Raw genomic sequence first — 23,882 nt, 5'->3', positions numbered from 1 at the left:
ACAATGACATCACAAATAGGAATGTATGTCACTTCCTTAGCGGGAAAACAACTGTGGTGAACCTGGTGAGTATCTAGATTTCATACTATTACATTTTCATCATTATATGTTGGTGATGTGATGTGGGAAAGCATAACATGTCCACCCTGTGGCAGCCATTATCCTAGCTTGGAGCCTTGTTGCTAATTTGAACTCAAAATGTCCACCCTGTTATTGTCCACCCTGTTATCCATGTATATGTAACAGGGTGGACATGCACTCAACAGGGTGGACAAATTGATATTTTGTAGTAAGATATGTGTTTTTATTCATAAATTGTAAGACATAATTACAGTGTTTATAGCATGTATAGTATTTTAATAATAAATATCAATTGAATCAGGTTTTTCTGAAGGAATTGCACATCTTAGTGCAGCAGAAAGACAGTGGCAATACAGAGAACGATGTAATGCTGACTCAGAAAGAAGGAGAGAAATCTAGAGAAATAGAGGGAGAAATGGAGGAAAGATAAAGAGACAGGGAAGAAGAAGACAATAGCTGAACTCAGTGAAAGAGTGTAGCGTGCAGAAAGGAAGCAATGGAGAGATTCCTTTCTAGGGAGTTTTTCCTAGCCACCGTGCTTCTACACCTGCATTGCTTGCTGTTTGGAGTTTTAGGCTGGGTTTCTGTACAGCACTTTGAGATATCAGCTGATGTAAGAAGGGCTTTATAAATACATTTGATTTGATGATTCAAAAAGGATACTCAGAGCCAGGGCCAAGGATAGTGCATTGCTGCAGTCCCAAACACCTCCATCAACTCCTAAAAATCAGCCTGGGCCTTCAATGTTAGAATACGTGAAACGTCTGAAACCTCCTGGGAATATACAAGTTCCTCTGACACAATGGACCTTGGGAGAAGATACAAAAAGATGGAGAGAAGTGCTCCATGATAACCATGAAGAGGGAGGTCACAATAACAGAATCTGAACTGGTCAGTCAGTTTCAAGATAGACTCGCCAAATTTAGGCACTACATCTTTAATATCAAGTGGCAATACAGGGCCTGTAGGGAGCTTAGTGAGAGTCTGAAGAACAATGAATGCATGCCACACATTGACGTCAGCGAAAACTATTCATGCAAATACAGTCAAGAGATCCAGTCCGTGCAGTTTGGAGGATCTCACCAGCAAGCCACTCTCCACACTGCAGTGCTCTACACTGCTGCAGACCAACCATCAATTGCTTTTTGCTCCATTTCACCACCACGCAGACATGATTCACCCGCCATTTGGGCCCACCTTGTTCCCGTTCTTCCTATGTTGAAGCAGAAGTACCCTGAAGACTGCAGGCTTCATTTCTTTAGTGACGGACTGGCTACACAATACAAGCACTAAGGGAACTTCTACCTACTTGCCACAGAACCACACAAACAAGGCTTTCAAGAGGTCAACTGGAATTTATTTTGGTCCAGCCACTGCAAGGCGGCACACGATGGTGTTGGAGCCTCAAGAAATCTGCAGTATAGCAGTTCCAGTGTTGTTACTACATGTATTACTATGTAGATGTCTAGTCAGTGTTCAGTATTCAGTGTTCAGGGTTTAATTTATGTTCTGTCCCATTTATAGCTGTCCACGCTTTTATACCTTGGTCGACCCTGTTATCTTGGCATATTTTTCAAATGAATTCAGTTACATTGTCAAATATCAAGAATGTGTGTAATGTTTATTAAAGAGTAAGACACGGCCAACACCAGACAATTATAAACTTTGATAAAATATAATTAATACCTGTCTCAATTTAGAAAGATAAGGTGCAAATTAGATGAAGTTCTGTATAAAACCCACAATGTATACACAATCTGTTATTTCTTTATAATTTGATCAGAACAAATAGACATGATTGACAAGGGGACACAATAGCTTTATGAAAATGTAAATATTATTAAAAATAGTCCAATGAAAGTCATTAAAGACAGTTAAGTGCATGTCTGTAACAGGGTGGACACCATATTGCTGTTTATAATTATCTAACTCTAAGTCTAAAAGTCTAATATTTCCCTTTATAGTACAACATAAAAGGAATACAAATTTGGAAATAAAACTGGTCTAAATGGTACTGTTTTGTGATATTGAACCATCTACTGCAGCCCTCATCCTGCACATACAACACCCATTCTGCCAGTCACATTTTGTTAAAGGTCCCCAAAGTACACACCACTGGGTCACTCTGCTTTTCAGTTTGCTGCAGTCAGCGACAGGAATGAGCTGATTTTTAAAAAAATAAACTGGACTGTTTTATCTCAATCTCTTAATTCAAAGACTCAATCATGGACACTCTTACTGACAGTTGTGGCTGCTTTGTGTGATGTGTTGTTGTCTCTACCTTCTCGCCCTTTGTGCTATTGTCTGTGCTCGATAATGTTTGTACCAAGTTTTGTGCTGCTACCATGTTGTGCTGCTACCATTTTGTGTTGCTTCCATCTTGTTGTCATGTTGTGCTGCTACCATGCTGTGTTTTCACATGTTGCTGCCATACTATGTTGTTGTTTTAGGTCTCTCTTTATGTAGTGTTGTGGGGTCTCTCTTGTCATGATGTGTGTTTTGTCCTATATTTTTAATTTTATTTTTAATGCCAACCCTGCCTTTTGTAGGCCATCATTGTAAATACGAGTTTGTTCATAGCTGACTTGCATAGTTAAACAAATAAAGGTTAAATAAATACAAAATAAATACATTATCCCATTGACCTCCGAACAAAAACTCCTCGCTTGGTGAGAGAAATAAACGAATAAACGCCACCTGCTGGAAACGACCGATTTTGTGCTCAGTCCATCCTGCTTTGTCTCTTCGTCTATGGCAACATACATTGCTAAGGACTGAGGAGGTGTCCGGTCGAGAGAGCAGGGACCAGAGGGCGTAGAGGAGAGGAGAGAGCTCATGGGGTGGACAGTGGGTTCTGTGCTTTACCGATCGACTGGACTTGTCAGGGGGCGTTTGGAGATCAAACAGCGAAAACAACGAAATAACATCTCTCCTGTTTTCATATACCCGACAATTGTCTGACGGACACATTTCTCTCTATCAAACTCTCTATGGCTCTTCCGGACGCCGCTTCAACACAGTAGTTTAGGTACTTGCAATGGGCATTAATCTCGAGTGAATTAACATCTGTTCTGCTATGTGTAGTTTCACACTGTTGCGAATGTGACAATGCAGTATTTGCCTTTGAATTTATTTCGGACGAGCTACGGTGAAGAGGCAGAAACACGCCTATTATAGAGGGCAATCACCGCGCCAAACCAACAGAAACAACGTCCAGAATTTGACCAGAGAACATTTTCAATCTGCTCATCTGCTGATTTGGTTTACCTACAATAACAATGGGGTAAGTTTGTGTAATAACCTACAATCACATGAATAAGACTGGCTTTGATTGACTAAGCTATTTGGTATTCATCTGTCCAAATCAAATCAAATTGTATTGGTCACATACACATATTTAGCAGATGTTATTGCAGGTATAGCGAAATGCTTGTGTTCCTAGCTGCAACAGTGCAGTAGTATCTAACAGTTCACAACAATACACACTCATCTAGTAAGTATAAAAATGGTATTAAGAAGTATAGTTATATTAGATCGAGCAATGTCGGAGGGGCATTGACTAAAATACAATCGAATAGAATACACTATATACATATGAGATGAGTAAAGCAGTTAGTAAACATTATTTAAACATCATTCATTCTTCTGGATTTAATTTACAATGTAAAGGGATTGTTATTTATCAGAGACTTATATTACAAATCTGACTCGACAAAGCAAAGCATCGCCATGCCTTTGACATGCAATGCAGCAATGATGGCCAAGATCATTCAAAATGTAGCCTACCATAATATTATACTGAGAATGTGTTCCAAATTGGTGGAACGCATTTTGTTATCGCTTGTCATGTTTCATCTCGATAAGCAGGCTACCTGTTCTATTGTAGATATTAGTGACTGTCATAAGTTATTCCGTAACAAACCAGTCAGTGGAGGCTGCTGAGGATGAGGATGGCTCATAATAGTGTCTGAAACTGCATTTATGGAATGGCATCGAACATATAGAAACCATGTGTTTGATACCACTCTACTTATTCTGCTCCAGCCATTACCACGAGCCCATCCTCCCCAATTAAGCTGTCACTAACTTCCTGTGACACCAGTACATAGCAATATATATATAGCAATGTAATTATATGAGCTATTTGTTGTTATGTAGGGTTAGGGGTGAGGGTTTATGAGAAGGATAATATCTATGGTTAGAAAGTGTCATCTTCATCCAAGAATGTCTATCAAACATATATCCACTACTGGTCAGTGAGGACAACAAAAACGAATGTGCCAATCTATACCAACCAGGATTATAGTGCTAATGCTCTGTAAAGTAAATAGTTCTGTGTTTATATTGGTTGGGATTGAGATATAATGGTATGGTACAGGCATCAGCACAACTCTTGTATCCACTATTCATATTGGTAAACTACTTGATCTTTCACATTCACATCCTATTCCTAGTCTCCTTCCTTCTCTCCTCATGTCGCCTCACCAGGCATGAGATGTGAATTGAAAGACTAGGGGGAGAGCAGAAGGGATAGGGTTAGGCAAGAGAAGGGTAGGGGTCTTGGGGTAACATATCGAGAAATGGGAATGGAACCAGGCTATTCATCCCCCAAAGGAAAGGGAAAGAGGGATACCTAGTCAGTTGTACAACTGAATGCGTCTTCTGCATTTAACCCAACCCCTCTGCACACACAGGACACACCAACTCTGCTGGTGACTATGTTTCCGTTACGCAACTGCATCAATGATTTAATTAACCCACAATGGTTTTGATAATGAGATTCAGTCCACGCACGCCCAGGCCCAAAGCAATTACATTTTTCTTTATTTCTCAGGATATTTACATGAATTCACGACAGTCACAATGCACTGCACTTCTCAGGACTTGACTGTACTTAACTCCTATATCTGGAGTGTGCTGTATGTGTGTGCGTGTGCATACATGTGTGTGTGATCTGCTCTGAACCACAGCCAGCTTTGGTACTTCTAATCTAATGATGCTGTAACTGTAACCACGCTCAGCTGTGTGTGTGTGTGTGTGTGCCTCTATTATCTGTGTTGTTTGATTGTACCCATGCTCAGCTGTGAGGGTCATGTGAGCTAGAAAAATGTCAAACTCTCCTCTGTAAGTGCAGCAGAAAGAGCTGTCTCTGCCTCTGGCTGTCCTACAGTAATGTTATAATGTAAAGTTCTATGACAAAGTCATATTTCACCCTAAACATTCTGGCACACAACCAAACAACTTACAGCTAATAGTAATGGGAGAGAAGATACATTACTGTTGGACAACAACTGAAAGTGAACATAGACACCTTTCCATAAAAAAGTGAACATAAACACCTTTTTTGTTTTTGTTTGACCCACGCAAAAATGTGATATTGGAGAATCTCTCTCACTGATTGATTGTACAATGTGTACATCCATAATATTATATTATGATTTCAGTGTGTGAGTGTGTAATATGGGGGTTAGATACATGTTTATTTTGTCATTATAAAGAAAGTATTTTATTAACAATGCCAACACTGCCATGTTGGTTTGAGCTTTGCGGTTAAAAACAACATCCAATTCAAGTGTTTTTTTCTCCCGACTGACACAAGCAAAAACTCTTACATAAATGTAGCAACCCACACCTAAACATTAGCGATCTGACATGCTTTATTGCATGGAAACAAGAGTATTTTTCAGTCTGGTCGACTGTAACCTACAAACAGTTGATCAGCCTACTATGCGCCTTGTCCCTCTGGCCAGTGTAAATTAAGCTGTAATATTGTGTATTTTTAGACCATTTGTTTGTGAGAATGTGAATGGGATTAAATTTGGTTTATATTCAAACTTGGGCTGACTAGGCTACCTAGACATTTTCAATCCAAAATTATTAACTGGATAGTTTGCATAGACTGTGAGCACATTTTTTATTAGGCCTATAGTTGCATAGGGCAGGACGACACGATGCAAACCTGCATAAAGCAAACTCAGCCCTGTGAGATGTATTGTCCAATCATGTTGCTTTCTGTGTCTGTGTGTAGGAAACTCCCCTATTCCTTCTTTAAAATATAATTAATATTAACAAGTACAAGGTTGCTGCAGTTTGACAGAGTTTTTTCATCCTCCCAAAGGCCAGGAGTTTTTCCAGGATTTGTTTTAAAACCATGTGACCTGATTAGAAAAACTCTGGTCTCATCATAGCCCATATTAAACCTTTTTACAACAGATTAAGCATGTCATAGCGTATAAGGTCCAGATTTTTACCTGGTTAGATTACAAGATCAGGGATATCTTATAAACTATGGGCCCCAGAAATGTTTTTACACCAAACCACTCTGGTACCTGTGTGAGAATTAATATTGCTGCAGTATGTTCAGGTCATACTTTGGGTGTTTCACTGTTTTCCCATATCACATGGAGATATCACATATCAGAGACAGACAGGCAGTTATCTGGCGGTCATGGACAATGTTCCCTGTAAGCTGATTGAGATGGTTTGGGATGAGTTGTACCGCAGAGTGAAGGAAAAGCAGCCAACAAGTGCTGAGCATATCTGGGAAATTCGTCAAAACCGTTGAAAAAACATTTCAAGTGAAGTTGGTTAAGAGAATGCCATTTTGAACCATTTCATGTGTCTGAAGATACCAACTCTGCCTTGCCAGCGGACCGAGAGTGCAAATTAAGTGCACTATAGTTCTACCGCTGGCCAATCGGATGGCTCAGATTACCATCCGATTGGAAAAACTCCCTAGAAAGGCCAAAACCTAGGAAGAAACCTAGAGAGGAACCAGTCTATGTGGGGTGGCCAGTCCTCTTCTGGCTGTGCCGGGTGGAGATTATAACAAAACATGGCCAAAATGTTCAAATGTTCATAAACGATCAGCATGATCCAATAATAATAAGGCAGAACAGTTGAAACTGGAGCAGCAGCACGGCCAGGTGGACTGGGGACAGCAAGGAGTCATCATGTCAGGTAGTCCTGAGGCATGGTCCCAGGGCCCAGGTCCTCCGAGAGAGAGAAAGAAAGAGAGATAGAGAGAATTAGAGAGAGCACACTTAAATTCACACAGGACACCGAATAGGACAGGAGAAGTACTCCAGATATAACAAACTGACCCTAGCCCCCCGACACAAACTACTGCAGCATACATACTGGAAGCTGAGACAGGAGGGGTCAGGAGATAATGGAGGAGGGGTCAGGAGACAGCTGCAGTTCATTTCAGAGTGGTTAGCATGTAATAAGTTAGTCCTAAATATTTCTAAAACTAATAGCATTGTATTTGGGACCAATCATTCACTAAATCCTAAACCTAAATCTTGTAATGAATAACGTGGAAATTGAGTTGAGTTGGCTAAACAGCTTGGAGTAACCCTGGATTGTAAACTGTCACGGTCAAAACATATTGATACAACAGTAGCTAAGATGTGTTGAAGTCTCTCCATAATAAATCGCTGCTCTGAATTCTTAACAGCACTATCAACAAGGCAGTTCCAACAGGCCCTAGTTTTGTCGCACCTGGACCACTGTTCAGTCGTGTGGTCAGGTGCCACACAACGGGACTCAGGAAAATTGCAATTGGCTCAGAAAAGGGCAGCATGGCTGGCCCTTGGATGTACACAGAGAGCTAACATTGATAATATACGTGTCAATCTCTTCTGGCTCAAAGTGAAGGAGAGATTGACTTCATCACTGCTTGTATTTGTGAGAGGTATTGACATGTTGAACGAACCGAGCTGTCTGTTTGTAATACTGGCGCAGAGCTCGGACACCCATGCATACCTCACATGACATGCCACAAGAGGTCTTTTCACAGTCCCCAAGTCCAGAACAGACTATGTGAGGAGCACAGTACTACATAGAGACATGACTACATGGAACTCCATTCCAAATTAAGTAATTAATGCAAGATTTAAAAAACAGATAAAAATACACCTTATGGAACTGTGGGGTCTGTGAAGGAACACAAACATAGGCACAGACACATACATACACACAATAACATACATACTATACACACACATGGATTTTGATTGTAGATACAGTACCAGTCAAAAGTTTGGACACACCTAGTTATTCCAGGGTTTTTCTTTATTTTTACTATTTTCTACATGTAGAATAATAGTGAAGACATCAAAACTATGAAATAACACATATGGAATCATGTAGTAACCAAAATAGTGTATAACTTATCAAAATCTATTTTATATTTGAGATACTTCAAGTAGCCACCCTTTGCCTTGATGACAGCTTTGGACACTTGGCATTCTCTCAACCAGCTTCATGAGGTAGTCACCTGGAATGCATTTCAATTAACAGGTGTGCCTTGTTAAAAGTTAATTTAATTAATTTATTTCCACCTAAATGTGTTTGAGATAATCAGTTATGTTGTGACAAGGTAGGGGTGGTATACAGAAGAGAGCCATATTTGGTAAAATACTAAGTCCATATTATGGAAAAAAACAGCTCAAATAAGCAAAGAGAAAAGACAATCCATCATTACTGACTGACATGAAAGTCAGTCTATCCGGAAAATTTCAAGTGTGCAGTCATGTGGTGTCAGGAAAATAACCTCACACTCAACGTCAGCAAAACATAGGTGATCGTGGACCTCAGGAAACAGCAAAGGGAGCACCCCCCTATCCACATTGACGGGACAGTAGTGGAGAAGGTGGAAAGTTTTAAGTTCCTCGGCGTATACATCACGGACAAACTGAAATGGTCCACCCACACAGACAGCGTGGTGAAGAAGGCGCAACAGCGCCCCTTCAACCTCAGGAGGCTGAAGAAATGTGTCTTGTCACCAAAAACACTCACAAACTTTTAGATATGCACAATCGAGAGCATCCTGTCGGGCTGTATCACTGCCTGGTACGGCAACTGCTCCACCCACAACCGTAAGGGCCTCCAGAGGGTAGTGAGGTTTGCACAATGCATCACACGGGGCAAACTACCTGCCCTCCAGGACACCTACATCACCCGATGTCACAGGAAGGCCAAAAAGATCATCAAGGACAACAACCACCTGAGCCACTGCCTATCATCCAAAAGGTGAGGTCAGTACAGGTGCATCAAAGCTGGGACTCATCAAAGCTGGGACTAAAAAACATCTTATATCTCAAGGCCATCAGACATCACTAACATTGAGTGGCTGCTGCCAACATACAGACTTAATCTCTAGCCACTTTAATAATTAAGGATTGGATGTAATAAATGTATCACTAGTCACTTTTAAACAATTGCACATTATATAATGTTTACATACCCTACATTATTCATCTCATATGTATATACTGTACTCTACACCATCTACTGCATCTTGCCTATGCCATTCGGCCATCTCTTATCCATATATTTATACATAGATATTCTTAATCACTCCTTTACACTTGTGTGTATAAGGTAGTTGATGTGAAATTGTTAGATTACTTGTTAGATGTTACTGCGGTCGGAAACTAGAAGCACAAGCATTTCGCTACACTCACATTAATATCTGCTAACCATGTATATGAGACCAATGCATTTTTATTTTATTTGATCATGGGCTGCATCAGATTTGCCCGTTCTTGCTGTGAGATGTTACCCCACTCTTTCACCAAGGCACCTGCAAGTTCCCGGACATTTCTGGGGGGAATGGCCCTAGCCCTCACCCTCTGACCCAACAGGTCTCCAACGTGCTCAATGGGATTGACATCTGGTCTCTTCGCTGGCCATGGCAGAACACTGACATTCCTGTCTTGCAGGAAATCACGCACAGAATGAGCACTATTGCTGGTGGCATTGTCATGCTGGAGGGTCATGTCAGGATGAGCCTGTAGGAAGGGTACCACATGAGGGAGGAGGATGTCTTCCCTGTAACTCATAGCATTGCAATTGCCTGCAAAGACAACCATCTCAGTCTGATGATGCTGTGACACACTGCCCCAGACCATTTCGGACCCTCCACCTCCAAATCGATCCCTCTCCAGAGTACAGGCCTCGGTGTAACGCTCATTCCTTCGACAATAAACGCGAATCCTACCATCACCCCTGGTGAGACAGAACCGCGGCTTGTCAGTGAAGAGCAACTTTTGATTGTCTTGTCTGGTCCATCGACGGTGGGTTTGTGCCCATAGGCGACGTTGTTGCCGGTGATGTCTGGTGAGGACCTGCCTTACAACAGGCCTACAAGCCCTCAGTCCAGCCTCTCTCAGTCTATTGTGGACAGTCTGAGCACTGATGGAGGGATTGTGCGTTCCTGGTGTAACTTGGTAGTTGTTGTTGCCATCCTGTACCTGTCCCGTAGGTGTGATGTTCGGATGTACCGATCCTGTGCACGTGTTGTTACACATGGTTTGCAACTGTGTGGATGATCAGCTATCCGTCCTGTCTCCATGTAGTGCTGTCTTAGGCGTCTCACAGTATGGGCATTGCAATTTATTTCCCTGGCCACTTCTGCAGTTCTCATGCCTCCTTGCAGCATGCCTAAGGCACATTCACACACATGAGCAGGGACCTGGGCATCTTTCTTTTGGTGTTTTTCAAAGTTAGTAGAAAGGCCTCTTTCGTGTCCTAAGTTTTCATAACTGTGACCTTAATTGCCTACCATCTGTAAGCTGTTAGTGTCTTTTCGACCACTCCACAGGTACATTTTCATTAATTGTTTATGGTTCATTGAACAAGTATGGCAAACGTGTTTAAACCCTTTACAATTAAGATCTGTGAAGTTATTTGGTTTTTACAAATTATCCTTGAAAGACAGGGTCCTGAAAAAGGGATGTTTCTTTTTTTGTTGCTGAGTTTAGTACAGTTAAATAGTTAACATACACACATGGATGGAGCGGTCTAAGGCACTGCATCTCAGTGCAATAGGTGTCGCTACAGTCCCTGGTTCAAAAACAGGCTGTATCAAATCCGACCGTGATTGGGAGTCCCATAGGGCGGCGCACAATTAGCCTAGCGTCGTCTGGGTTTGGCCGGGGTAGGCCGTCATTCTAAGTAAGAAGACAAAGGTAACTGAACTAAATGACAAATCGCCCCGTAGCACTCACCTCTGTCATCATGAAGTGCTTTGAGAGACTAGTCAAGGATCATATCACCTCTACCTTACCTGCAACCCAGACCTACTTAAATTTGCTTACCGCCCCAATAGATCCACAGACGATGCAATCGCCATCACTCTGCACACTGCTCTATCTCATCTGGACAAGAGGAATACCAATGTAATGCTGTCAACAAAACAAAGGAGATGATCATGGACTGAAGAAAACAGCAGAGGGTGCACCCCCATATCTACATTGACAGGACTGCAGTGGAGAAGCTTCAAGTTCCTTGGCGTACACATCACTGACAAACTGAAATGGACCACCAACACATACAGTGTGGTGAAGAAAACGTAACAGAGCCTCTTCAAGCTCAGGATGCTAAATTAATTTGGCTTGTCACCTAAAACCCTCACCAACTTTTACAGATGCACAATTGAGAGCATCCTGTCGGGCTGTATTACTGCCTGGTCACGCAATTGCACCACCGGCAACCGCAAGGCTCTCCAGAGGGTAATGCGGTCTGCCCAACGCATTTCCCAACACCAAAGAACTCATCACAGGCCACTTCCCTTTATTTGGCCTACGGCGGGTGATGTGCTTCCATTGTTGGGCAGCAGGATTGGTTCCAGTACAATATGCTAAATCCACCAGAAGCCCCAGTCTTGCTCTTTGGCATTGGCCATTAAGTCAAGGAGTGTTGACTTGACGGTGACACATTAGTGCGGCATCCAGCATGTTGTTTAGAGTAGACTGAAAATATCTGTAAATATCTGTAAATACACCCAATCCAAACATAATAGACAATTCAATTCAACAATTCACTCAAACAAATTTGCACACTCGCTCTCCTTCCAGTCAAAGAGTTGGGGTGTCCGGTAGCAGGCAGTTCATCCACTCTGAAGATTTCTACTTCAATTAGTCGGCAGCACAGGACACCCCGGACCAGGCCCTAATCCCTGACACTCGGAAGAGAAAGAGACAGTAATATAGAGGCTGACGGGCTGGTACCCTGTGAAACTATGGCGACAAGTAAATAATCCATCTCTACCCTCTGTTCTATTGGCAAATGTATACTGAACAAAATATAAATCCAACATGCAACAATTTCAAAGATTTTACTGAGTTACTGAGTTACAATCAGTCAAATGAAATAAATAAATTAGGCCCTAATCTATGGATATCACGTGACTGGGAATACAGATATACATCTGTTGGTCACAAATACGTTAGAAAAATGGGCCTCACAATAGGCCTCAGGATTTTGTCAGGGTAGGTTCCTTGTTCCTTGTCAATCATTGGCTTATTGGTGAAATCAGCAGTCAGACAATATCTTCATTAAGTAAATCAATTAAACCTTTATTAATGCAATTGCAGACAGAAGTTGACAATGGAAACACATCTTGTATGTTTCAGAGTAAGTTCTGCAAGTTCTGCAACCCACCTACTGTATGTATACAGCAATAAACACCCCCACTTTTATTCTACCCAGCAATTATGATTATGCTGGTTTTTAAAATTGAAATGTTTTACCCCATTTTTCTCCCCAATTTCATGGCATCCAATTGTTAATAGTTATATCTTGTCTCATCGTTACAACTCTCGTACGGGCTCGGGAGAGACGATGGTCGAAAGCCATGCGTCCTCCGAAACACAACCCAACCAAACCCCAGTGCCTTAGACCACTGTGCCACCCAGGAGGCATGTTTATGCTGTTTAATCAGCTTTTTATATGCCACACCTGTCAGGTGGATTGATTTATATTGGTAAAGGAGAAATGCTCACTAACAGGGATGTAAATTAGTTTATGCACAAAATTTGAGAGAAATACGTTTTTTGCGCGTCTAAAATTTCTGGGATCTTTTATTTCAGCTCATGAAATATGGGACCAACACTTCATATGTTGCGTTTATATTTTTGTTCAGTGTATAATCACTGGAGAACAAACTGAACTAGCGAGGTTCAAGACGATCTTATCAACGTGACCCGAAGAACTGTTTTATCTTATGTTTTTCAGAACTTGGCTGGTTTTCTATGCATCGGCAGAACAGAATTTCAGCATTGGGTAAGCTCAAGGGTGGTGGTGTGTGTATTTGGTAGCAACAGCTGGTGTGCGATTGCTAATATTAAGGAGGTTCTGCTCACTTGAGTTAGAATAAGCTCTAGACCATACTTTTTACCAAGAGAGTTTATCTATATTTTTTTGTAGCTGTCTATTTACCACCACAAACCTATGCTGGCAATAAGACCTTGCACAACAAGCTGTATAGATCCATAAGAGGTGGTGCTCCTAGTGGTCGGTGATTTGAACTGAAATCCGTTTTATCTCATTTCTACCAACATGTCTCCTGTGCAACTAAAGAGTGAGGAAGAACTCAATCACCTTTACTCCACATACAGAAACGCATACAAAGCTCTCCCATTTGACATATCTTACCATAACTATCTTGATTCCTGCTCACAAAAACAACAGACAGAAAGTAACAGAAGTGGTCTGATAAAGCGGATGCTAAGCTAGAGGACTGATTCGCTAGCACAGACTGGAAAATGTTCCGGGACTCATCCGATGGCATTGAGGAGTTTACAACACCTTCACCAGCTTCATTAATAAGTCCATAAACGACGTCGTCCACACAGTGACCATACATACTTACATATCCCAACCAGAAGCAGTAGATTACAGGCAACATCCACACTGAGTTAAAGGCTAGAGCTGTCCCTCCGACTAACCATCAAACAGGCAAAGCATCAATACAGGACTATGATCGAATCCTAATACACCGGCTCTGATGCTTGTCGGATGTGACATGGCTTGCAAACCATCACAGATTATAAAGGAAAACCGAGCCATGAGCTGCCCAGTGACGTAAGCCTACCAAGCAAGCTAAATGTCTTCTATGCTTACTTTGAGGCAAGAAACACTGAACCATGCGTGAGAGCACCAGCTGTTCCGGATGACTGTATGATCATGCTGTCCGTGGCCGATGTAAGAGCTTATAATTAAAAACAAATATTTTACTTATATATATTTTTAAAACAAAACATACACATACAAAATACAACATTCATACTCACTCAAACGTCAACATCACTCCTGCCCAGACCCACCTGTTCTAACCCCTATTTCCAGTGCCTGCACTACTCTCCGCCACATGTACTCAAATTTCACAATTTTGGTTCTCTCCGTCTCCAACACTCTCAAGTTTTAGATAATAAAGGATATGGTTTTTTCATTGTCTTAATGATGGAGGATTGGTTGATTTCCAGTTTTTAAAGTATGTTTTCTCAAGATAATTGACAAAAGGGTATCACCAACCCACTGGGTATCTCACTGCCCCCCCCCTCCCCATATCCCATGACTTGAAATATGCAGACAGATGGATTAAAAGTACATTTCCATTGTAATACTTCTAAAAGACAACTTTCTAACTCCTTCCATAACTTCTGGACTTTATAGTATTGGCAGAAGTCATGGATTATTGAGTCATTGTTTTTACACTTAAGACATGACTCCTGCTGTCGTGCTGTAGAATTTGTGAATTTGGTTTATTTTATAATACATTCTATACATTAGGTTAGACTGGATTAAGAGTATATTTTTGTTACTTGTAATTTCATTAGTTATATTCCAAGATTCCTTCCATCTTGTGCCAATATCAGTTATTTTTAAAACTTCTTCAGGATCGGTGTCCCGTCCGCGGGACTGTTGAGCTAACATAGGCTAATGTGATTAGCATGAGGTAGTAAGAAACAATTTTGTTTTTTGATATGGGCAGAAAGCTTAAATTCTTCTTAATCGAACTGCACTGTCCAATTTACATTAGCTATTAGAGTGAAAGAATACCATGCTATTGTTTGAGTAGAGTGCACAATTATGAACTTGAAAATGTATGAATAAACCAATTAGGCATATTTGGGCAGTATTGATACAACATTTTGAATAGATAAGCAATACATCACTGGATCACTCTAAAATGTTGCACATACAGTGCTCCCATCTAGTGGCCAAAGTAAATTTCACCTGGGTTGGAATAATTCATTATGACCTTTCTCTTGCATTTCAAAGATGATCGTACAGCAAAGTGTGTTTTAAAGCATTTCTAACTTGTTAACAATTTCTGCTAGTTAGTTTTTGATACCATGTACCATGTAGCTTGCTTGAGCCTGCTAACTGAGTGTAAATTCACATGTTTCATTTTAAAACATGTATCTTACAAAGGAGTTATTTCATCTAACTACTATTTATCTGTACATGGAATTGTATTTGGGGTTTTTTACATTCCCCCCCCCCCTAATCTTTACAGGAAAATGCCACGGGCACTATCTGATGTGTGGAGACATTTCACTGCAGCTAATGTATAAGGAAAAGCTGTGTACATTTTCAAATACTGTGCCAAATCATATGTGAAGAATGCAACAAAGATGTAGAATCATCTGGTCAAGTGCATAAAGTTCACTCAGCACTCACAACCAGCAACCTCTAACAAAAGTCCCTGTACTTCTATTCAAGGTAAAACATTATGAATCAGTCACCTTATCGATAGCAACAGCTCATGGTCCTCCTGGAATCAGAAGTTTTTTTTTACTCAATGGAGGAACGTAGTCAGAGAAATGCTGATGAATGTCTTGCTCGAGCTCTGTATGGAACTGTTTCACCTCTGATGCTCACAGGCAATGTGTATTGGAAGACATTTCTGAATGTTCTTCGCCCAGCATACACCCCTCCAACCAGACATGCTTTATCTACTCATTTGCTGGATGCAGAGTTCAACAGAGTTCAAGTGAAGGTCAAGCAAATCATAGAGAAAGAAGCCTGTATTGCAAACAACTCTGATGGGTGGTCGAATGTTCGTGGGCAAGGAATAATTAACTACATCATCTCTACCCCTCAACCAGTATTCTACAAGAGCAGTCACAAGGGACACCAGACACACCGGTCTCTACATTGCAGATGAGCTGAAGGCAGTCATCAGTGACCTTGGACCACAGAAGGTATTTGCACTGGTGACAGACAATACTGTGAACATGAAGGCTGCTTGGTCAAAAGTGGAGGAGTCCTACCCTCACATCACACCCATTGGCTGTGCTGCTCATGCATTGACTCTGCTCCTCAAGGACATCATGGCACTGAAAACAATGGATACACTCTACAAGAGAGCTAAGGAAATGGTTCGGTATGTGAAGGGTCAACAAGTTATAGCAGCAATCTCCCCCACCAAGCAAAGTGAGAAGAGTATGAGCACCACATTGAAGATGCCCAGCAACACCAGTTGGGGGTGGTGTTGTCTTCATGTTTGACAGTCTCCTGAAGGGGAAGGAGTCTCCATGAAATGGCCATATCACAGTCTGCCCCATCAAGAGGATCCTCCTGGATGACGTATTTTGTGAGAGAGTGGTAAGCAGCCTGAAACTCCTGAAACCTATAGCAGTAGCCATTGGACGGATTGAGGGAGAAAATGCCACCCTGTCTGATGTTCAGACTCTGCTTGCAGATGTAAGAGAAGAATTCCGTACTGCCCTGCCCACTTCACTGTTGCTCCAAGCAGAGGAAACTGCAGTTCTGAAATACATAAAAAAGCACGAAGACTTTTGCCTGAAGCCATACACGCCGCAGCATACATGTTGGACCCCAAGTATGCTGGAAAGAGCATCCTGTCTGGTGCAGAGATCAACAAGGCCTATGGTGTCATCACTACCGTGTCTCGCCACCTTGGCCTGGATGAGGGCAAGGTTATTGGCAGTCTGGCGAAGTACACATCCAAGCGAGGGCTTTGGGATGGATATGCAATATGACAGTCGTGCCAACATATCTCATGGTATCTGTTGTGGAAATTTCCTTAATTACCAAATGATGAGAGAGCAAATCACACACCAGTCAGAGTTATGCTTAATCTTCACCTTTAATAATAATTAAGTTTTTGCAATAGCATTTTGACTTTCAACAGTTCAGTATCTCTAATGAAAAGTTGAGAGTGGTCAACATAATGGCAACTAAGATCTTTTATAGCAAAGATCCACTCCCCCTAGATGACATGACAAACCACAGGTCTTAGGAACTTACACAAAGAAAGACTTTACTTCAGAGAGGAATATCCCCTAGCCAGACAGCATTGGCTATAAATTATCGTTCAGTTTGGTCTCCTAAACAAAGCTCTTATCTCGTTCTTGGTACAAAATGGTACCAAGACATTACCCCACCCAATGATATATATCAATTTAGATACTCCCATCCCAAATACAACCAATTCTGGACAAGCTCACAGAGAGGAAAGTGAGCCTCTAGGTCAAGATAGGGGCAACGAGAGAGGGAACATAGAATGGTTCCAGACACTGCCATCCTCCTCTCTCCGATGGGAAAAGTAGGGAGTGACTGGCACACAGACATTGTGGAGCCAAGAGATAATTGGTTCCCCATCAATCATCCCTTCACATGGTTTAAAATATAGGTTTACACATGATGACAAGCTTGACCTCTCCCCTCTCTGCGGCCCAAGTAACTTAACCCTGACAGAGAACTGTTACAATAATGAGTGAAGAGGTGTGGAGTCAGGCGCAGAGAGCAAAAGATGTGGGGAAAAACAACACGCTTTAATGTCCCGGAAACATAACATGTACAAAAGTGAAAACACAAATGAACAGAAATATAAACGGACAGCGTGAAACCCAAATGCAAACAAAAATACACTCAAACAACAAAACAGACGAACAAGCCCGCACGAAACAGAAGCGGGCTAAACAGACTATATATAACCCTATCCTAACAACCAAACTAGAAACAGGTGCTACCAATTAGACAAAACTAAACGAACACAGAACAACGGATCGGCGATAGTTAGTAGACCGGCGACGACGACCGCCGAGCGCCACCCGAACAAGAAGGGGAGTCACCTTCGGTAATATTCGTGACAGTACCCCCCTCCTGGATCACGGGGACGACCCGGAGGCCGAGGCGCTGGGCGATCCGGACGGAGGCGATGGAATTCACTCAACATGGATGGGTCTAGAATATCCCTCGCCGGAACCCAGCACCTCTCCTCCGGACCGTACCCCTCCCAGTCGACGAGGTACTGCAAGCCTCTCACCCGGCGTCTCGAGTCCAGAATAGCTCGTATCTTGTATGCCGGGGACCCCTCGATGTCCAGAGGGGGCGGAGGAACCTCCAGTACCTCATTTTCCTGCATGGGACCAGCTACCACCGGCCTGAGAAGAGACACATGAAATGAGGGGTTAATACGATAATACGAAGGAAGTAATAATCGATAACAAACCTCATTTATTCTCCTCAGGACTTTAAATGGCCCTATACACTGCGGACCCAGCTTCCGGCAGGGCAAGCGGAGAGGCAGGTTTCGGGTCGAGAGCCAGACCCTGTCCCCAGGTGCAAACACGGGGGCCTCACTGCGGTGACGGTCAGCGCTCTTCTTCTGCCTTATACTCGCTTGGCGTAATGACTCCTGGACTGCCCTCCAGGTCTCCTTAGAGCGCTGTACCCACTCCTCCACCGCCGGAGCCTCAGTCTGGCTCTGATGCCACGGTGCCAGGACCGGCTGGTACCCCAACACGCACTCAAATGGTGACATGTTGGTAGAAGAGTGGCTTAGAGAATTCTGGCAATAGGGAATATATCTCGCCCACTCGCCTGGCCGGTCCTGGCAATACGACCGCAGAAACCTACCCACCTCCTGGTTAACTCTCTCCACCTGACCATTACTCTCCGGGTGATACCCTGAGGTAAGGCTGACCGAGACCCCCAGACGTTCCATAAATGCCCTCCAAACACGGGAGATAAATTGGGGGCCCCGATCAGAAACTATATCCTCGGGCACCCCGTAGTCCCGGAAGACATGGGTGAAAAGAGCTTCCGCAGTCTGTAGGGCCGTAGGGAGACCGGGCAATGGGATAAGACGGCAGGACTTAGAGAACCGATCCACAACGACCAGGATAGTAGTGTTACCCTGAGAGGGGGGGGGAGGTCAGTAAGAAAATCCACCGAAAGATGGGTCCACGGCCGTTGTGGAACGGGAAGAGGTTGTAATTTACCTCTTGGCAGGTGTCTAGGAGCCTTACTCTAGGCGCACACCGAACAGGAGGAAACATAGAATCGCACATCCCTCCTCAAAGTGGGCCACCAGTACTTCCTCTCAAGACCTCTCACTGTCCTATAAATACCTGGGTGACCCGACGAGGGTAGACAATGAGCCCATCGAATCAATTGATCACGAACAGCCAGCGGCACGTACCTACGACCCTCCGGACACTGTGGAGGCGTAGGTTCCCCCCTTAGTGCCCGCTCGATGTCCGCGTCCACATCCCATACTACCGGTGCCACCAGCTTAGCTGCCGGAATGATGGGAGTAGGATCGATGGACCTGTCCTCAGTGTCATAGAGTCTTGACAGCGCGTCAGCCTTAGTGTTGAGGGAACCTGGTCTATATGAGACAGTGAAACGAAATCTGGTGAAAAACATGGCCCACCTTGCCTGACGAGGATTCAGTCTCCTAGCTGATCGGATATACTCCAGGTTACGATGGTCAGTCCAGATAAGGAAAGGGTGCTTAGCCCCCTCAAGCCAGTGTCTCCACACCTTCAGGGCCTTAACCATAGCCAACAACTCCCTATCCCCCACATCATAATTCCGCTCCGCTGGCCCAAGTTTCTTAGAAAAAAAGGCACAGGGGCGGAGCTTCGGTGGCACACCCAAACGCTGTGAGAGCACCGCTCCAACCCCAGCCTCGGATGCGTCCACCTCTACTATAAACGCCAAAGAAGGGTCCGGATGTGCCAACACCGGCGCCTTAGTAAACATCGCCTTCAACTTATGAAAAGCTCCGTTCGCATCTGCTGACCACTGTAAACGCACCGGTCCTCCCTTCAGCAGTGAGGTAATAGGGGCAGCTACCTGACCAAAACCCCGGATAAACCTCCGGTAGTAATTGGCAAATCCCAAGAACCGCTGCACCTCCTTAACCGTGGTCGGAGTCGGCCAATTACGCACGGCCTTAACGCGGTCACCCTCCATTACCAAACCAGAGCTGGAAATGCGATAACCCAGGAAGGAAACTGATTGTTTGGAAAACTCACATTTCTCCGCCTTCACATACAGGTCATGCTCCAGCAGTCGTCTAAGAACCTTACGCACAAGAGATACATGCGCAGAGCGTGTAGCGGAGTAGATCAAAATATCGTCAATATAAACCACTACACCCTGTCCGTGCAGGTCTCTGAGTATTTCATCCACGAAGGATTGAAATATAGCTGGAGCATTCTTTAAACCGTATGGCATGACGAGGTACTCATAATGGCCCGACGTAGTGCTAAATGCAGTTTTCCACTCATCTCCCTCGCGAATACGCACCAAATTATAAGCACTCCTGAGATCCAGTTTAGTGAAGAACTGCGCTCCGTGAAATGATTCCACTACCGTAGCAATGAGAGGTAGTGGGTAACTAAAACCCACTGTAATGGAATTTAGACCTCTATAATCAATACACGGACGCAAACCACCATCTTTTTTCTTCACAAAAAAGAAACTCGAAGAGACAGGTGACATGGAGGGCTGAATGTACCCCTGTCCCAGAGCCTCGGTGATATAATTTTCCATAGCCACCTTCTCCTCCTGGGACAAAGGATACACATGACTCCTGGGAAGTGCAGCATTAACCTGGAGATTTATCACGCAATCCCCCTGCCTATGGGGTGGTAATTGGGTCGCTTTCTTTTTACTGAAAACGATAGCCAAATCGTCATACTCAGCTGGAATACGCACGGTGGAAACCTGGTCTGGACTCTCCACCGTTGTAGCACCGATGGAAACCCCTACACACCTGCCTGAACACTCATCAGACCACCCCTGTAGAGTTCCCTGTTTCCACGAAATCGTAGGATTATGAATAGCCAGCCAGGGAATCCCCAGAACAACTGGAAACGCAGGTGAATCGATAAGGAACAAACTAATTCGCTCCTTGTGATTCCCCTGCGTAATCATCTTCAACGAAATTGTGGCTTTCTTCACCAGCCCTGACCCTAATGGTCGACTATCTAAAGAGTGCACGGGAAAAGGGGGGTTTACTTTTACTAACGGAATCCTCAACCTCTGAGCGAGTCCGCGATCTATAAAGTTTCCAGCTGCGCCTGAATCTACCAGTGCCTTATGCTGGAGAGAAGGAGAATAATTTAGGAAACAAATTAATAGGAACATGTGACCAACAGGAAACTCTGGGAGAGTGTGGTGCTTACTCACCTGGGGTGACCGATGAGTGTTCTGCCTGCCCTCATGATTCCCAGATGAATTCCTCCAGCACCGACCAGACGTGTGCCCTCTCCGGCCACAACTAGTACAGGAGGAGCTTCCTCCTCCGATCTCCCTTGATGCGGTACCTCCTAGCTCCATCGGAATAGGGGCAGGAGGATCAGGAGGTAGAACTGACAGGACCCTTTCAGAACGTCCACGAGCAGCTAGCAGATGGTCCAAACGGATCGACAGGTCTATCAGTCCATCCAGGCCAAGTGTAGTATCCCGACAGGCCAGCTCCCTACGGACGTCCTCTCTCAGGCTACACCTGTAATGGTCTATCAGGGCCCTGTCGTTCCACCCTGCTCCCGCAGCCAAGGTCCGGAACTCCAGCGTGAAGTCCTGCGCGCTCCTCGTCCCCTGTCTCAGATGGAACAATCTCTCACCCGCCGCACGACCCTCTGGAGGGTGATTGAACACGGCCCTGAAACGGCGGATGAACTCCGGGTAGTTGTCTTTCGCCGAGTCGGGCCCGTTCCAGACCGCATTAGCCCACTCCAGGGCTCTACCAGTCAGGCAGGTGATGAGGACCCCTACTCTCTCCTCCTCTGAGGGGGCCGGTCGAACGGTGGCCAGGTAGAGGTCTAATTGCAGCAGGAATCCCTGGCACCCTGTCGCTGCTCCATCATAATTCCTCGGAGGCGTCATGTGCAGAGCGCTGGAACCGGATCCAGATGGGGGAGATGGTAGAGTTGCTGGTGGGAGGGTCGGTGGAGTAGTAGGGAAACCATTCCTCTCCCAACGATCCATCCTCTCCATCATCTGATCCATCGCTGATCCTAAGCGATGGAGGATGGATGTGTGATGATGGACTCTCTCCTCCATAGTGGGAAGAGGAGTGGTCGCTGCTCCTGCTGACTCCATATCGAGGTGTGGGCTTCTGTTACAATAATGAGTGAAGAGGTGTGGAGTCAGGCGCAGAGAGCAAAAGATGTGGGGAAAAACAACACGCTTTAATGTCCCGGAAACATAACATGTACAAAAGTGAAAACACAAATGAACAGAAATATAAACGGACAGCGTGAAACCCAAATGCAAACAAAAATACACTCAACCAACAAAACAGACGAACAAGCCTGCACGAAACAGAAGCGGGCTAAACAGACTATATATAACCCTATCCTAACAACCAAACTAGAAACAGGTGCTACCAATTAGACAAAACTAAACGAACACAGAACAACGGATCGGCGATAGCTAGTAGACCGGCGACGACGACCGCCGAGCGCCACCCGAACAAGAAGGGGAGTCACCTTCGGTAATATTCGTGACAAGAACAGATGACAGCAAATGGCCACCACTATAGTACAACAAAATACATTCTGATGAGCAGTAACTCACAAGCATATCATGAAAATAAAACATCTTATCTATGTTACCCAACTAATTCTGATTATTCCCAACATATCTCACTCATCTCAACATACCTGGTGGAAGAGACTTTGTGGATCTGAGGCTTTTCCCCCTGTTGCATTCATAATCCTCCAAATCCCACCAACATCAGCCGCCTCAGAGCACAACTGGTCCTTGTTTGGGAACACACACCAAAGCACACAACAGGCTGACCAACACAAGAGTTGAAAAATTGGTGGCCATCCGGGCAAATTTGAAGCTTTTTGAGCCTGACATCGAGCCATTCTCATCAAGTTTGGAAAGTGACATGGAAGATGAGGCCTCAGAGTTTGATGTTCTCAGTCAGATGTTCAAGAGGTGGACATTGAGGAGGTCCAGGGAGAAGACTTGGAAGCCTGAGACGAAGACAACCACATCTTTAGTTTCTAGACTATCAATTTACAGAATGTATGTTGAAAACGTTTTTGGGAGATGCGATGTATCATTGGGATCATTCAATATTGCCTTTATTCTGTTATCCTGTAATGGCTGCATCCCTTTGTTCTCAATTTCCACCTGAAGACATACCCTAATCTAACTGCCTGTAGCTCAGCCGCAGAGGCAAAGATATGCATATTCTTGGTATCATTTGAATGTAAACATTCTGAAGTTTGTGGAAATGTTAATTGAATGTAGAAGAATATAACACATTAGATCTTGTGGAAGAAAAGAGAAAGAAAGAGCATACGTATTCTGTTTTTTATTATTGTAGCATCATCTTTCACATGTACTAGAATAGCCACACAGTCAGATAGGATGCACCTGTAGCTGTGCAAAGTTTCAGACTGATAGCTTCAGGAATGGGTGAGCTACATGACATTTAGCATGAAGTCACCCAGGTGTCCCACACAAGTTGCCCAAATGTACCCAAGTGGCCGAATTGGTGAAATGACCTATAACTATATACAACAGTGCAAATAACTATATACAACATATCAAAAAGCAATTCTAACACACACACACAAAATTAAAAATATATATATATATTGAAAAAAACAGAAGAAAAGAAACAGTACACCCCTTGGAAGTCCTCGTCACAATATTTTGCTGCCTGTGTCATGTCCCATAGCAGTCTCTTTCTGATATAAAGCAGAGGCAAACTGAACAAGTGG

The 23,882-nt window shown here is 43.7% G+C and overlaps 1 protein-coding gene across 1 annotated transcript in view; it reads left to right on the top strand.

Annotated features, from left to right (window-relative positions):
• The first annotated feature begins 2,858 nt into the window (after positions 1-2,858).
• homer1b (homer scaffold protein 1b) overlaps positions 2,859-23,882 on the top strand; it is a 125,297-nt gene continuing 104,273 nt past the window's right edge. Inside the window, exon 1 of the mRNA XM_046346508.1 lies at positions 2,859-3,364. Coding sequence (XP_046202464.1) covers positions 3,360-3,364 — 5 coding nt within the window. The 5' untranslated portion in view covers positions 2,859-3,359. The remainder of the gene's footprint in view (positions 3,365-23,882) is intronic.

This window comes from Oncorhynchus gorbuscha, linkage group LG04, assembly GCF_021184085.1.
Source record: "Oncorhynchus gorbuscha isolate QuinsamMale2020 ecotype Even-year linkage group LG04, OgorEven_v1.0, whole genome shotgun sequence".
Lineage (NCBI taxonomy): Eukaryota > Metazoa > Chordata > Actinopteri > Salmoniformes > Salmonidae > Oncorhynchus > Oncorhynchus gorbuscha.
Note: the sequence above shows the minus strand (reverse complement) of the source record. Positions and strands in the feature narration are given on the sequence as shown.